The 14043-nt window shown below is 32.4% G+C and overlaps 1 protein-coding gene and 1 pseudogene across 4 annotated transcripts; one reads left to right on the top strand and one right to left on the bottom strand.

Annotated features, from left to right (window-relative positions):
- Window positions 1–1452: 1452 nt before the first annotated feature.
- Window positions 1453–8106, bottom strand: LOC146909489 (zinc finger protein VAR3, chloroplastic-like; annotated as a pseudogene). Its single transcript, XR_015018170.1, has 8 exons — window positions 7724–8106; window positions 7101–7170; window positions 6434–7000; window positions 6230–6322; window positions 6018–6101; window positions 3526–3809; window positions 3254–3352; window positions 1453–3172 (listed from the first exon to the last, which is right to left on the bottom strand). The product of XR_015018170.1 is annotated as a zinc finger protein VAR3, chloroplastic-like (transcript).
- A 1974-nt stretch (window positions 8107–10080) lies between these two features.
- On the top strand, window positions 10081–12962 carry LOC146909490 (uncharacterized). 3 transcript variants are annotated; one of them, XM_085724634.1, is made up of 5 exons: window positions 10081–10362; window positions 10493–10626; window positions 11807–11925; window positions 12013–12149; window positions 12432–12962. In XM_085724634.1, the coding sequence occupies exons 2-4, from the start codon at window positions 10508–10510 to the stop codon at window positions 12135–12137; spliced, it is 363 nt and encodes a 120-aa protein (XP_085580760.1). In that variant the 5' UTR covers window positions 10081–10362; window positions 10493–10507; the 3' UTR covers window positions 12138–12149; window positions 12432–12962. The 3 variants fall into 3 exon arrangements, with proteins under 3 accessions (XP_085580760.1, XP_085580759.1, XP_085580761.1); XM_085724633.1 differs by having other exon boundaries at window positions 12013–12859; XM_085724635.1 differs by having other exon boundaries at window positions 11807–11886; window positions 12013–12859.
- Window positions 12963–14043: the final 1081 nt, after the last annotated feature.

A 14043-nucleotide genomic window follows, 5' to 3' on the forward strand; every position in this document is an offset into this window, starting at 1 on the left:
CTCTAATAATATACACATTTAAAAGTCATAAACGATGTTTATACGCGGTACAGACAAACGATGTTTAACAATTATCTTGTGGAGATCAAAGATCCAAACGATGCTTCACTCGCTCATTCTACTTAAGCACGACATGGTTCATTACAAACAATCTCCGAATTGTCTATGATAAAAATAAGGGTCTTGCTATCAAGTGTCCTAAGAATATTGTTTAAAGAACCCACAAAAAAAATTGTATAACTATACAATTTTTAAATAAAAGTTACTATTTTTAAATGCTTAAACAATGTTCTAAAGACATTTGTTAACATTTTCCTAAAAATAATTATTTGGTCGAACTAAGATAGAGACTTGTTATCCTATCCCATGGGATAATGCGACAGTGCTCTAGAATAATACGGTTCCGTTGCATGCATGTCTTGTCCTATACCATTCTGTTGTCTTTCCTATTTTCCTAGTTTTCTACCAAAGTATAAATGGTTTTTCTTAGACTAAGGCATTCTTTATGCTGAGGGTAATTCTTTGACATAATTGATATCTAATTGAATCTATGCAAGGGATCCACATCTTATAGTATTTTTTTTTTCAGATATATTTTTAATTTTGTTATTTAATACTTCAAGTTTGAGTTGTTCAGTCAAAAATAGATTGAGTTGTTTTAAAATTTTCCTCAACTCAATCAAATTTTTTAATATTTATCTTTTATCCAAAAATAATAAAAAATACCGTTCAATTTTTCTCAACTTACTCTTCAAACTCGCTAATCAAAACATTAAATTTCTTTAAAAATTTCACAAAAATAGTCGTAAATTTTATCTCTTTCAATTAGTTTACATCCTAAATATCCATCAAATATTATCAATCTTTTCATATTTAAGATTTTAAAATTGATATGAACCTCAAATTCATGTAAACTGAGAGGGGTACAACATTTGACTAATTTTAAAACTAAAGAGATTTGATTAATCTAAAAAGACTTGAAAAACTAAGCTTGGTCCCAAAAGTCTGTCCAAACTTAAAGGTGAAAAGGTATAATTAAACCATGATCTTACATAGACAACATTAGCATATACTTTAAAAGGAAATGCTAACAAGTGTCTTTTAGGCATTTAAGGAATTAAAAATAGAAAGAATAGAAAAGAAAAAATTTGTTTTGAAAATAAGTCTTTAATTTCTTAACAAGTACAACGACTCCTTATAGGCGGCGTTTGGCATCAACAACAAAAGCTGCGTTCGGCAGAGACAAAGGAAGCGGCTTGGACATCAATTGCTTTCCTCTTGTGCCTTTCCTTTGTGTTGGCTCCTTCCTTTGAGCGATTGGGCCCCTCAGTCACTTGTTAGCATGACCCTACTTAACAAATACACTTGATTTGACCATAGAAACAAGATTATAAATCCATTTCTAGAATCAAGATAGAAAATATGAAAATATTGGTTTTAATGCATCACTTATTTATGAAATATGACAAGCTAGTCCCCATCTCCAATATGAAATAAATCAAAGGGGCCTCAACAAAGATAGATAAATAATTGATGTCAAAATTCTCTTACAGATGTCACAATATAATGTTTTAATATTCATGTTTTCCACATCTTCATTTTCCTTTTGTATAATTGCTGGTAAAATTTTAACATCGCCTTCAAAAATAAACACTAATCTTCAGCCACCTTCATTTTCTCTCTTAACAGGATCTGAGCTCACAATTTGAAGATTTCTTCGGTACTGCTGAGATGTCAATCTCCTTTCCAGTGGTGTTTTCCACTTGCTCACAACGAATCTGTTCACCCCTTTACGCATAGGCATTATTGAGGGAAAATCTTCGTCTGGAATCTGACTGAGCTCAGAAATATCCTTAATTTGGGCAACACGACGGAACCACCTCTCTGCCTTTGCCTCCTCGGACATATCCAAAGGATCCGGTTCCCTGACCGCTGATCTCTCTAAACTTTTCCCTGACCATTCTGTTCCAACACTGATTCTCAGATGCTGAACCTGTGGATGAACTCTCTGTCAGATTTGCACATGATCTTGATTGAAATCCTGACTTCAATTTCCACTGCTTGAAGCCGCATAAGTAGAACCAATACGATTGTTTTTACTTGAGATCTGATCAGAAGAAGGTCCTGGACTCTGTTCAGGTCTAGCTGTAGCATCACCTGACATCTCAGTCCCTTCAGATACTGAGGATGATTCAACACTGGACCTGTCTGTTGAATCTGTTCCATCAGCTTGTGGTTTTTCCTTTTTGGCAAAGTAATCTGGGGGAAAGGGTACAAAGGGGACAAAGTTAGTATTGCCAGATTGCTCCATGGCCAAACGTCTCTTGTATGCTGGTGTTGTCAAGGACCGATCCTTTTTCTTGCTAACAACAAATCGATTTTCTCCTTTACGCATTGGCATTATTTCAGGGAAATCATCATCGGATATTGCACTTGTTATATCTGGAACATCATTCAGCTCCGCAATCTTTCTAAACCATCTATCGGATTTTTCAGCTTGCTCTCTCTTTGTCCTTGATGACGTTTTCACTTGAAGAGTTATTAGAAAGTTGTGTACTGTCGGTGTCACCAGAACTGGCATATGATGGAAAAGGGGAAAGGGTATTAGTGTTGTTCCCTTTCACATCTTGGAAATGTGATGTATTGCTAGCAATTGACGGTTGTCTTTCTCCACTGAAACTTTGTTCAGCACCCATATTTTTGTAGTCAGATTGAGGAGGGCCAGTTGAACGACCTAGAATGTCGTCCAGAATATCATGAGACTTGGCTGACTCCCTAGTTTTATAGTCCTCAACTTCGGGAGCGTCATTATTTCCCCAAGCTTCTCTTGTATTGAGCATTGGTCAACCTCCTCTCCAGTGGAGTTTTCCTCGTGCTTACAACAAATCTATTAACTCCTTTCCTTAATGGCATTATTTCCGGAAAATCTTCATCGTCTATCACACTGTTAATATCAGAGTTGCTGTCTAGTTGAGAAACCTTGTTAAACCAACGTCGTGCCTTCTCTTCATTAGCCACCAACCTAGCATCAATATCTTAAGTATTAGAATGGTTTACATTTCCATACCCTGGATGTGATGTGGTATTGGTGGAACCCAAAGATATTTGTCCAGGCCGCTTGCAATCACACCGTAAGCAAGCTACATTCCTCCCATAATTATGAAAATCACACCTTGAAAATGAAAATCCTGTTAATTGGATGTATGCATCAAAACTTCGGGGGGAAAAGATTCAGAGGGAGAAAAATACTTACCGAGGACATTCCCATTCTCCTCCAGTCAGTTGCCTTTTTGGCCTTGCTTCTTCACATTCAAGACATTTCATATTTCTTGCAAAATTCATGAAATTACACCTGCCAATATTAGAAAAAGAGAATGCTAATTCATCAGTATGTTATATAAAACTTGTATAAAGAACTACGGCATTTTGTCTACACTCACCTTGGTTTTCCAGTATTACACAATATAACTTAGTTTATTATTTCACTGGGACTCAAAAAAAACTTGTAATGATTTTAGAAAATACCTTGGGTAAATCCAATCACCCCTTTTCATTTCAATGTTTTGTCCAGGAGGCATTGTACGCTCAAATCTACCACCAGGCATTTGATTTTGCACTGAATCAAAAGAGTTAGGTCCAGGTGTACTATAACTCAGCTTGAAAAGTTCACCAAATAGGTTTCTAACGGAGGATTCAACAAGAATTCTGTTATAAAGATTGTTCCTTTCTGAAGAGACCAAGCAGCTACTTGCATAACTCAGCATATATTTCATCAGATCAACCATATTTGCTTTATCAGAGTCCAAGGCCTACATATCAAGCACAAATCATAAACCGCTTAAAAAACTGGTCAAAATTTGAAATTGAGGGTTTGTTAAAACATGAAAGGAGTTATGTTCCATACAATATGCTTATTGTTTCTCAAATAGTTTAGAACGAGAAGAAAAGATAAACAGATATTCAGGATTTCAGGCAATTTCCACTTTTCTTCATTTTTTAAAACCCAAGAGAAATATGAATTTAAGAAAAGGCCACATGATCAGAATTTCTAATCACCAACTGATATTTTAAATTGCTTTCTATTTTCTGATTCCATATACACCAATATGCTTCTTATGCAGCTAAGGTGTTCACTGTTTAATAAACAATAACAATAATAGGAATGTAAAAAGACCAGTGGCTAAATTTGAATGTTGTATCTTGTAATAGCAACCACGTTTTGTTAGAAAAAAAAGCCTACTGAACGTAAAAGAGCATAACATAAAAGAAAACTCATCGCTAAAGCCAATTCTGATCCAGGAGATTTAAGATGAAAAGAAGTGACAGAAATTGACATATGTAACCTGTAGTCTAGATATGTTATAATTCATTAACCATCACTCAAAAATGTTTTTCATGCCAAAGCTTGCATAAGATTTAACATGAATTAAAAAAAAAAAAAAAAAATTCCATATAATACTTCAGCTCAAACATAAGACAGAGGACTTAGAATAACAAATAGTTATACTTATATCATAACAATCTTAAAAAACGATTCCAGACTAAAATGAAATTTACAGACTAGCAAAAATGAACTTTACTACATTTGCATCTATCTATATCATGAACAAATATAGTAGGCAGTCAGTTTTCTATCTTTATTATTTTTTCCTGAAACTATCGAAAATACCTTCAAACAATTCAAATAGTTTCCGAGGGGGGTTGGGTAACTCAACTGGTTTGAGCTAAAGGGCAAAGGAGGTGGAGGTCTTGGGTTCAAACCGAACGAAGGACTAAATATTAATCTAACAAACTAACTACTAACATTTTCCATTCAAAAAAAAAAGGCAAGTAGTTTCCAACTGAACTATAGAATTAATTATAAAAAAAGTAAAGTATAAAATAGACTAACTTAAAAAACTGAATAAATAATAATATTCTACATTCTCAACAAATTTCCCTTCTCTCTCTCCTATATAATAATCTTATCTCTAGAACTATCATGCATACACATGCAGACACACAGAGACCAATTTCCAGTAAATATAGAAGAACTGAGAAACTGAACCATAAAACAATAACTAGAGAGATAAGCAGAGAACAAAAGTCACTCTGGCGGCAGTTCTGTAGCAGTTTTTTTTTTTTTTTGCAGAATTTCAAGATGGAAACTTGTGCAAATAAACGGCATCATAGTTTTCATTTTAAAAGAAATTAATAGAAGCTTCAGGAAACCAATATGGAAGATCATACTTTTGAGCAGGAAGTTTAAGGTCAGTTGCTACATTACATAAATTTGAAAACCAAGAGCACCACCCTGGATCAAATCTATTTGTTTCAAACAAAAACATAAATAGAAGGGGCCTAAAGCGCCCCCTACTCACCCACTAGCCTACTAAGGATAATGATTTATGAAAAATTAAAGAACTTGAAGCTTCCAGTCTAAGAAACATTGAACACACTCATAATGTTTAAGGTGCAAAACACCAGAAATGGAGAGACGGCATGAAAGCACAATTTTGCGTGGCAATAAAAGGATCTTGCTTCTGACAAAGTGCCACCTAGTTTCTTATCTTATGATGTACTGTGTTATAGTGCTAGAAAGCTTACAACAACAACAAGAAGTCACCAACCAAGTCTTATTGCACTAAGTGGGCTCAGTTACATGGATCAAATTCCGCCATAATGTTCTATCATAAACATATTCTAATCAGCAAGTTCGTATATTTAAAAACAGTTCATTTTGCAGTCCCAAAAAACACTAATGCAGTGTTACAAAGGCACATTTTGATTGACTTATTTGAGCTTATCTACTTACATAAACACCTGCAAAACTATTTGGGAGAACTTATGACATGTTCATAAGTTGTTTTGAGCTTATTTATATGCTCTCCAAGATAGCTTATAGCTTATACAAAACCAATTAAACTTTATTTTATATTTTATAATAGAAATAGCTTATATATAAGAGCAATAATCTGCAAAGTAAGTTGTTTATCCAGACAAGGCCAAAATATAAAGCATGAAAAAGTATGACTAACAGTGGAGTTACCGTTGGATAGAAAAGACTTCATCTTCGAAACAGACTTCATCTTCAAAGCACATTCAAGTGATTTTTTTAATGGCTGCAATTTCCACAACGTTCACATGCTTTTATAGTATAACTTGTGCCGCAGAATTCAATGAATTAAATCAACCAAACAAAAACAACCAATGGTAATTGACAGACCAAAGAAATAAAAGGAACACGTACATGAAGTTTCATAGTGGTGACTAAGAATCATCATTTGAGTAAACTAAATCAGGAAAAAGGTTTTATTTGATATTCAGCTCTTTCATCAATATCCTAAACGAAATCGAAAAAACAAAACAAATTTCATTCAAATCAGGAACATAAATTTACGAAGCAGAAAAGGAAGAAAAAAGAAACCTAACGGAATCTGAATTTAAAAGATACCTGGAAGGTAGCCGTAGCTTTTAAGACGATCTTCGAGTTCAAGTATATCAATTTTTAAATCTTATACAATTCTTTGCAGTGGCCTAAAAGCTCTTCAAAATACACAGTGACAAACGATGTTGAATTGAGCAATTTGACATCGGTGATTGCGGTTGAAGCATTAAGATTGAGGCAGTTTACGAAGGTAGAAGCTGTAGAATATGTTGCAATAATGAATGAATGTATAGATTTTATCTGAACCAAAGGGAAAACAGTGAATGCTAAAGGCTTATTGAAAGGAACAGGCATGTCATGGATGGATTGTGTGAGAGCATTGGAAGAGGAGTGAAGGTTAAACAAAATTATTTATGTTAATCTACATACACAACCACGTATAAAAGGAGACCAAACACAAAGAAAACAAAAATCAAATGAACTAAATGATATGAAGACAACATGCTTTTGCTCTTAGATATACAAAAAGAAAAATAAAACCGTTGTTTGAAAGTTGTTTGACGGAATGATCAACTCAACACCAGAATTTGGAGTTGCATGATGATTTCCACACCAAAAGCTTGGTCCATAAATCTGAACAATATTAAACACGTGATGGTTATTTCTTAGGCTTTTAGAGAGAAAATCATACTAAAACACAACCATGACAGCAACAACTACTACAACACCTTACTCTGTAGATATGAAGGGTGACTATGCTTATCACTCCATGATAAATCAAGCTTCCCCTGTTCTGCATCTGTCTAAGTTGTAAATGCACATGTCATTCATTCATCAACACCACATTCAATTTTAAGTCCATATAAATTAAGGCTTGATTTTGTTTTGTTTAACTTCGAATAATAATTGAAAGCAAAATATATATTTTTAATTCAAAGAATGTAAATAAATCATAGTAATAGTTGCATATGTCAATTTTCTTCAAGATTTTCTTTACTTTATGTTTGCATCCATCACATATGTTCCCTTTAAGCACTAAATCAAATGAACATAAAATCAAACTGTTTGAATGCAACCAAGATCAAATAAGTTTAAACCAACAAAAAAAAAAAATCTCCAAACAAAAAGGGAAGAACGAAGAGAATAAAAAGTCGAACAGAGAAATTGAAATTATGAGCCAAAATTTATTCAATGTCTAAATTATGACCCATCACAGATTATCAAAATATATTAACATACAATATAAAAAAATTCAGTTTTTCCATTTCCAAGCTAAATAACAAAACCCAATAGACAAACTAAGTCGTAGATTAAAACCCTAAATAGAGAAAAAAATTGCAAAGAAAAGAACAATACCGGGAAAAGCTTAGGAGCCGTGAGGCTAATATGGAAGAGGAGGAGGAGGAGGGGCGGAGGGGTTGGAGGTAGGAGGGGGACGGGGTGAGGGAAACCGACAGTGGAGTGTCATGGTAAGCTGGCGTGGAATTGGAATCGCCTTGGAAAGTGTTGTACTGAGACAGTGGAAAGGGCTGAGATTGCGACGGCGGAGGAGGGTGGCCGGAGGAGGATTTAAGTTTGTCTTTCGGTCATGATCGTTTGTTTGTTTCGGTCACACACCGATCTGTTTGAATTGTTCATGGAGGAGTTTGGTTCTTGAGAGGGAAATCAGGAGGGAGAGAGAAGAAGGACCGGAATTGGAATGATGTTAGAGAGAGAGTATGAAATATGAGTATGAGAATGGAGCTGTGTGTACTGTTCATTGGAAATATAACAAAGTTAAATGTTATCTATCAGAAAGTCAACATTGAGTGGTGTGTTATTATTAATGGTGTGTTTGTTTCAACTATAGCAAATTTATTCTTAGAATAACATTCATTGGAATATAAAGATAGGAATTTTATTCTAAGGTATTTAGAAAAAATATGTTTGATTAACATTATAATATTCCATTAGAATAACATTCATTGGAATATAAAGATAGAAATTTTATTCCAAGTATTTAAAAAAAATATGTTTGATTAACATTATAATATTCCAATGAACCTTAAAAATAGGAAATATAACAGGTATATTTTATTCCCATCTCCATGAAACTTTATTCCCACCATTTTCTTTGGGAAAACTTTTCTATTCCCAGGAATATTTTATATCCGGGAATAAAATTTAGTAAATTTGTAACAAACGTAGACATATGCATTTTTATGATTTTATTCCCGGGAATCTACCAATATAACTTGAAACAAACACACCCTAAGGCTTTGGAAACCAGCATTAAGAGTGGTGTGTTATTATCAAGGCTTTGGAAGCCAGCATTAAGATCTGATCAACGGTCATCGTTACTTGGCGCCTAAACTAATTAGGATTAGGGCCTACACATCTATCTACTTTGGCTTAAATGCACTTTTGGCCCCCTATGTTTCAAATAGTTGCGATTTTGGCCCCCTTAGAAAAAAAATGGATATTTTGGCCCCCTATGTTTTGTTTCTCTTTTGGTTTGCTGAAAAGTCAATAAAAAAATCGAAAAAATCAATTTTTAAATAAAATAAATGAAAAAAATAATAAAAAAATATTAAAAAATTCTGGAAAAATGAAAAATAATAAAAAAAATAAAATTTTCCAGATTTTAAATTAAATAAATGAAAAAAAATCCAGAAAATCAATTTTTAAATTAAATAAATGAAAAAAAGAATAATAAAAAATTAAAAAATAATGTCAAATTTTCCAGATTTTTTAAAAAACGAAAAAAATAATGAAAAAATATTACAAAAAAATGAAATAAATTCTGGAAAAATGAAAAAATAAAAAAAATTTAAAAAACGAAAAAATATTATAAAAAAATGAAATAAATTCTTGAAAAATAAAAATATTAATAAAAATGATTAAAAAAACGAAATTTTTTTGACAAAAATTCATGGACAACATTCATTTCCCTAAAGAAGAAATATGTACCAAATTTGTGGCCAAGTTGTATTCTCGTTGGTGTTTTTGTGTATACTTTTTTCGTTTCCTTGCGCCTTTAGAATGTCAAATTTTCAACATTAGAAAATTCTGGAAAAAATTTGAAAAAAAATTTTCGAAAAAAATTCTGAAAAAATTCGAAAAAAATAATGTCAAATTTTCCAGATTTTTTAAAAAAAATTCCGTATTTTTTTCGAATTTTTTAAAAAATATGAAAAATTTGACATTATTTTTTTCGAATTTTTTCATTATTTTGTATTTTTTTATTATTCTTTTTTTCATTTATTTAATTTAAAAATTGATTTTCTGGATTTTTTTCATTTATTAAATTTAAAATCTGGAAAATTTTTATTTTTTTATTATTTTTCATTTTTCCAGAATTTTTTATTATTTTTTTCATTTATTTTATTTAAAAATTGATTTTTTCGATTTTTTAATTGACTTTTCAGCAAACCAAAAGAGAAACAAAACATAGGGGGCCAAAATATCCATTTTTTTTCTTAGGGGGTCAAAATCGCAACTATTTGAAACATAGGGGGCCAAAAGTGCATTTAAGCCATCTACTTTATATCTAATCCAAAGGTACATATGCTAACCCTAATTTCAACCCTAAACCTAAACAAAATTGACGCCCCCATTTGAATTTCAAATTTGAAATCTGCCTCGGTAATTATTCATTAATTTAATGATGTTTTATTTCCTACGCATTCCAAGACCCATCAACGTTGAATTTTTTCCCTTTTGTCAAAAAAAGGTTGAATTTTTCCCCTTCTCAGTTTCCCAATACACCTTTCCTTCCCATCTACTCTCCCCCCTCTTCTTCCTTCATCAGTTGAACCAAAACTTTCTTCTTGATCAAATCAAACCTCTGCTTTCTATCTCATTTTCTCTTCTCTCTCAGTCGTTGCTCTTCTCCTCTCTCAATAGTTGATTTCGCTACTTTTCTTCATCCTCATCGCCTCCAATTCCGCCCCTTTCACTGGAAACCACCGCTGTCAACCTCGCTTCGGTCTCTCCCTTATTTACCTCTATGAAAGGTGAGGTTAAACTTATGTTAGATTTGAAATTACTGTTGTGCTTTTTCTTTGATTATTTTTTTTCCTCTCATGATTGTTTCTTTTTATTCCAATATTATAGTTTTAACCTCATGATTTTTTTTTTCTCAAGAATGCAATACAAGTCATGAAGCTGGAGAACCCAATTGAAAAAGAACCGAAGGATGATGTTCTTCCGCCGAGATTCGTGCTGAAAGTCTGTTCTTCAATCCTAGGGATTTTCTGCAAATCACGCTCTGACCCCAGGTATTTTCTGTAGATTTATTAGTGTTTCTGTTAGTTCTGCATGTTGGTTGATTGAAAACCAAATCACGTGTTTCTGTCTATGTTCAGAAAATGTTTCATGTAATCATGTTTCATATGTGATAATGATAGATATCAGTTTAACTATCAATTCAACTATTTTGTCATTCCGATTGTTTCTTTTGACTGTTTCGTTCAGTTTATTTGGAAATTGGAACTAATTAAATTTTTTAGTGGCACTAAAATAATAGTGTAAAAAAAAAAATTTGTCCAATAAAATTAAAGATTATGTTTATTCATGGTTGAACATGGATTCATCCCTTAAGCAATCAGAAGTGACTTCCCTATAACAATTGGATCTCAACTTAGCCATGCTTTAGTTTCATCTTGCATCTTCGTAGCTATTGACTTTTTTTATTCATTTCCCCAATTTCTTTTATAGGTTATATATATATATATATATATATATATATATATATATATATATATATATATATATATATATATATATATATATATAGTATTATTATTATTATTAAAAGAAGAAATTTTGATTATACAGAAAAAACTACTGCTGCTATAATGTTTGATCCATATTTCTTAAAGCTTAAATAATGGGTTTAACAATTTTGGTGAATCGAGCATTGTGAGCAAAATGCAATTGAGTTTATATCATCACTAGCTTATGGAAACAATCAAAGTACTTGGTTGTGGCATGTGCTCTTGTAGTTAAGTTCAAATTGATTTTTTTTTTGTTCATTAGTCAAATACATAGTTATCTTAAACTATATGATTTGATTTTTGCAGCTTATGTAGCTTTTGTTCAGTTGGTATCTTGAGGGATAAGAGTTGACTCCTTTTTCAATTGTCTTCTTTTCAAGCATGAAGGGACTTAGAATAGGATTTGTGCTTTTACAAACTTGATTCTCTCATTTGGATATGTATCTCTTTTCTCAATTTTGTTTGATGGTAATTTTTTTCTGCTGATGTGTCTCATTATTGATAAACAAATGTGATTGAAAAAAAATCTAAGAAGAATATGTTGACTTTAATGATGTTTTTATCTGGTTATCATATGGTACTACAATATTTATGTCGTACAATTCTATAGTTTGACATGAGTATCTTATATTATATAATCGTGATTAACTTTATCAATGATTGCTTGGTTTTTTGTGTTTAGAGTTGATGTTGTCCTTAGTCCTTCAATATGTGGAACAACCTCATTTGGATGTGGCTCGGCTATTGGTGCTTCATTTGGAGGTTGCTGCTTTGCTGTGCTGGGGTTTTTTGAGTTTGCTGGTGCTTTCTGATGTTTTAGCTTTGGTGCTGTCATGTGTTTTAGTGCTGGCAGTTTGAGGGTTTTTGATAGGGGATTTTGTTTTCTAGGTGCTGCTGCGGTCTCTGCATCTGTTTGTGGGCATTGCTACTGTGTTGACAGCAGGTTGTGCAATGGTGTTGTCTGTTGTGCTGCTTTTGTTGCTGGTGGCTTTTGCGGTTTGGTGTTTTGGTAGGAGGCATGTCAGGTTGTTGCCGTTGTGTTAGTTGTGTGGTTTGGCTGTTTTAGTTCCTGCTACTGTTATGGAATTAGGACTATAGGTTTTTTTTATTGAGTTAGTTTTGGACTTAATTGCATTTAGAGTATATTGTTTTTGCCGATTTGATCCCATCTGAAAGGAGTGTCCCCATGGGATATCAAATCAATATACTACTTTATGTGATGATGATGATGTACATATCCTAATTAATATTTGGAGGTGGTCCTTTGGAGATGCTAATTTTATAGAAAACTATGTTTTTTGTTTTAGGTAAAACTTATTTAGAAGATAATGGTACATAGAAATCAAGAGCTTGCCAACAATAAAGGAAAATTAAGTCCTCCAATTTGTGCCTTTCGAGGAAGTATTTGTTTTGAGGAAGTAGTTGGTGGTGGAGTATTTTTGTTTTGCTGTTGCTATTTTCGTGGATGATCCTCACTGTGTGCAGGTGGCTGTTAGGCGTGATTAGCTGCTGGTCTAGGGTCTGTTGCATAGTTTCAGTGTATCAGGAGGGTGATTTTGAGGCTTCAGTATGCGCAGCCAGGCCTAGAAAGGTTCTGTTAGTATGGCAGTTATATGGCTGTTAGTAACATTGCTTTCTTTTTCCTTGGATGCATATTTTAGCATCAGAATTTTTTGGGTCAATTGTGCTAGGCCTTTATCTTGAGCAAGATGGTGTGTAGGTGTTCCATATATAAGCGGCACCTTTTGTATGTCCTGTGTTTATCTTTTTTATCCGTGAGGGGTACGGTTTTTGTACAACTCGACGTGAATAAATTTTAGCTGATTCAAAAAAAAAAAGTCCTCCAATTTGTGGAGTTTGTCAAGTCACCATAAGTTTTGGTAGATTTTAGAGATGGCCATCAACCTGTCTTATATTTAATTTTTGTCATTGATAGCTTTTATAACCATTATATGTCTATAATATCTGAAATAAAATGTATTTACTATTCAATTGGGTAAAAGATTTAGGGTTAATTATGTTTCTAGTCCCTATAAAATAGCGACCTTGTAAGTTTAGTCCCTACTTAATTTTAATAGCATTTTTAGTCCCTATAAAAAAAAATTTACTTATAATTTTAGTCCCTGCTAAAACAAAGTTTGATTAATTATCCTTAAACTCTTAAATTTTTGAACGATTTTTTTGAGACAAGATTAGAACACTATGAAAGGTTCGTTTACTAAAATTTAGAATTTTCTGACATGAAATGAATTAAATATGAATTTTTTAAAACGACAAAAGTTAAAGATAAAAAGTAATAAAATCTGGATGTAGAAATCAAATTTTGCGATAATTTTTTGCGGACGAACTTTTAGTAATGTTCTAAACATGTCTGCAAAAATTTAAGAGTTTAAGCATAAATTAAACAAATTTGAATTGAGTAGGGACTAATACTCAGTGCAGAAAAACAAAATTAGGGACTAAAAATGCTATTAAAATTAAGTAGGGACTAAACTTACAAGGTCGCTATTTTATAGGGACTAGAAACATAATTAACCCAAAGATTTATAAGCATATATTTGTGTTTTTTCTTCTTCGTGAAAGGTTCTTTTTTTGGTTAGCAATGGTTCTAATTACAATTTTTATATATAGTTGGACAATTATGTATGGTTAGTGTTGGGAGCAAGTTCATTAATACCTGAGAATGCTAAACGATGTGATACTTCTACGAGACTATAATGTTGTATCTGTTAGTTATCTATTGGTGGCATCTTATACAAAAAAAACCATTGCAATACCTTAGACAAGTGCTATAATTCAGTTGTAAATCGTTTTAATTCATTTTATAAAGTTGTGGTTTCTTTTTAACGTTGAAGTAGTTATACTATTATAACTCATTTTTTGTGTGTAATTGTTTTTCTAGGTAGTCACTACTAAATA

This window comes from Medicago sativa, chromosome 7, assembly GCF_051527215.1.
Source record: "Medicago sativa cultivar Bolivia chromosome 7, Bolivia_mono, whole genome shotgun sequence".
NCBI lineage: Eukaryota > Viridiplantae > Streptophyta > Magnoliopsida > Fabales > Fabaceae > Medicago > Medicago sativa.

Excerpts from the sequence above, each read along its gene's own strand:
- LOC146909490 (XM_085724634.1), top strand. The coding sequence starts at position 10,508 with ATGAAGCTGGAGAACCCAATTGAAAAAGAACCGAAGGATGATGTTCTT. Across the intron at positions 10,627-11,806 it reads AAATCACGCTCTGACCCCAG|AGTTGATGTTGTCCTTAGTC; the intron begins GTATTTTCTGTA and ends TTTTGTGTTTAG. Across the intron at positions 11,926-12,012 it reads GGGGTTTTTTGAGTTTGCTG|GTGCTGCTGCGGTCTCTGCA; the intron begins GTGCTTTCTGAT and ends TTTGTTTTCTAG.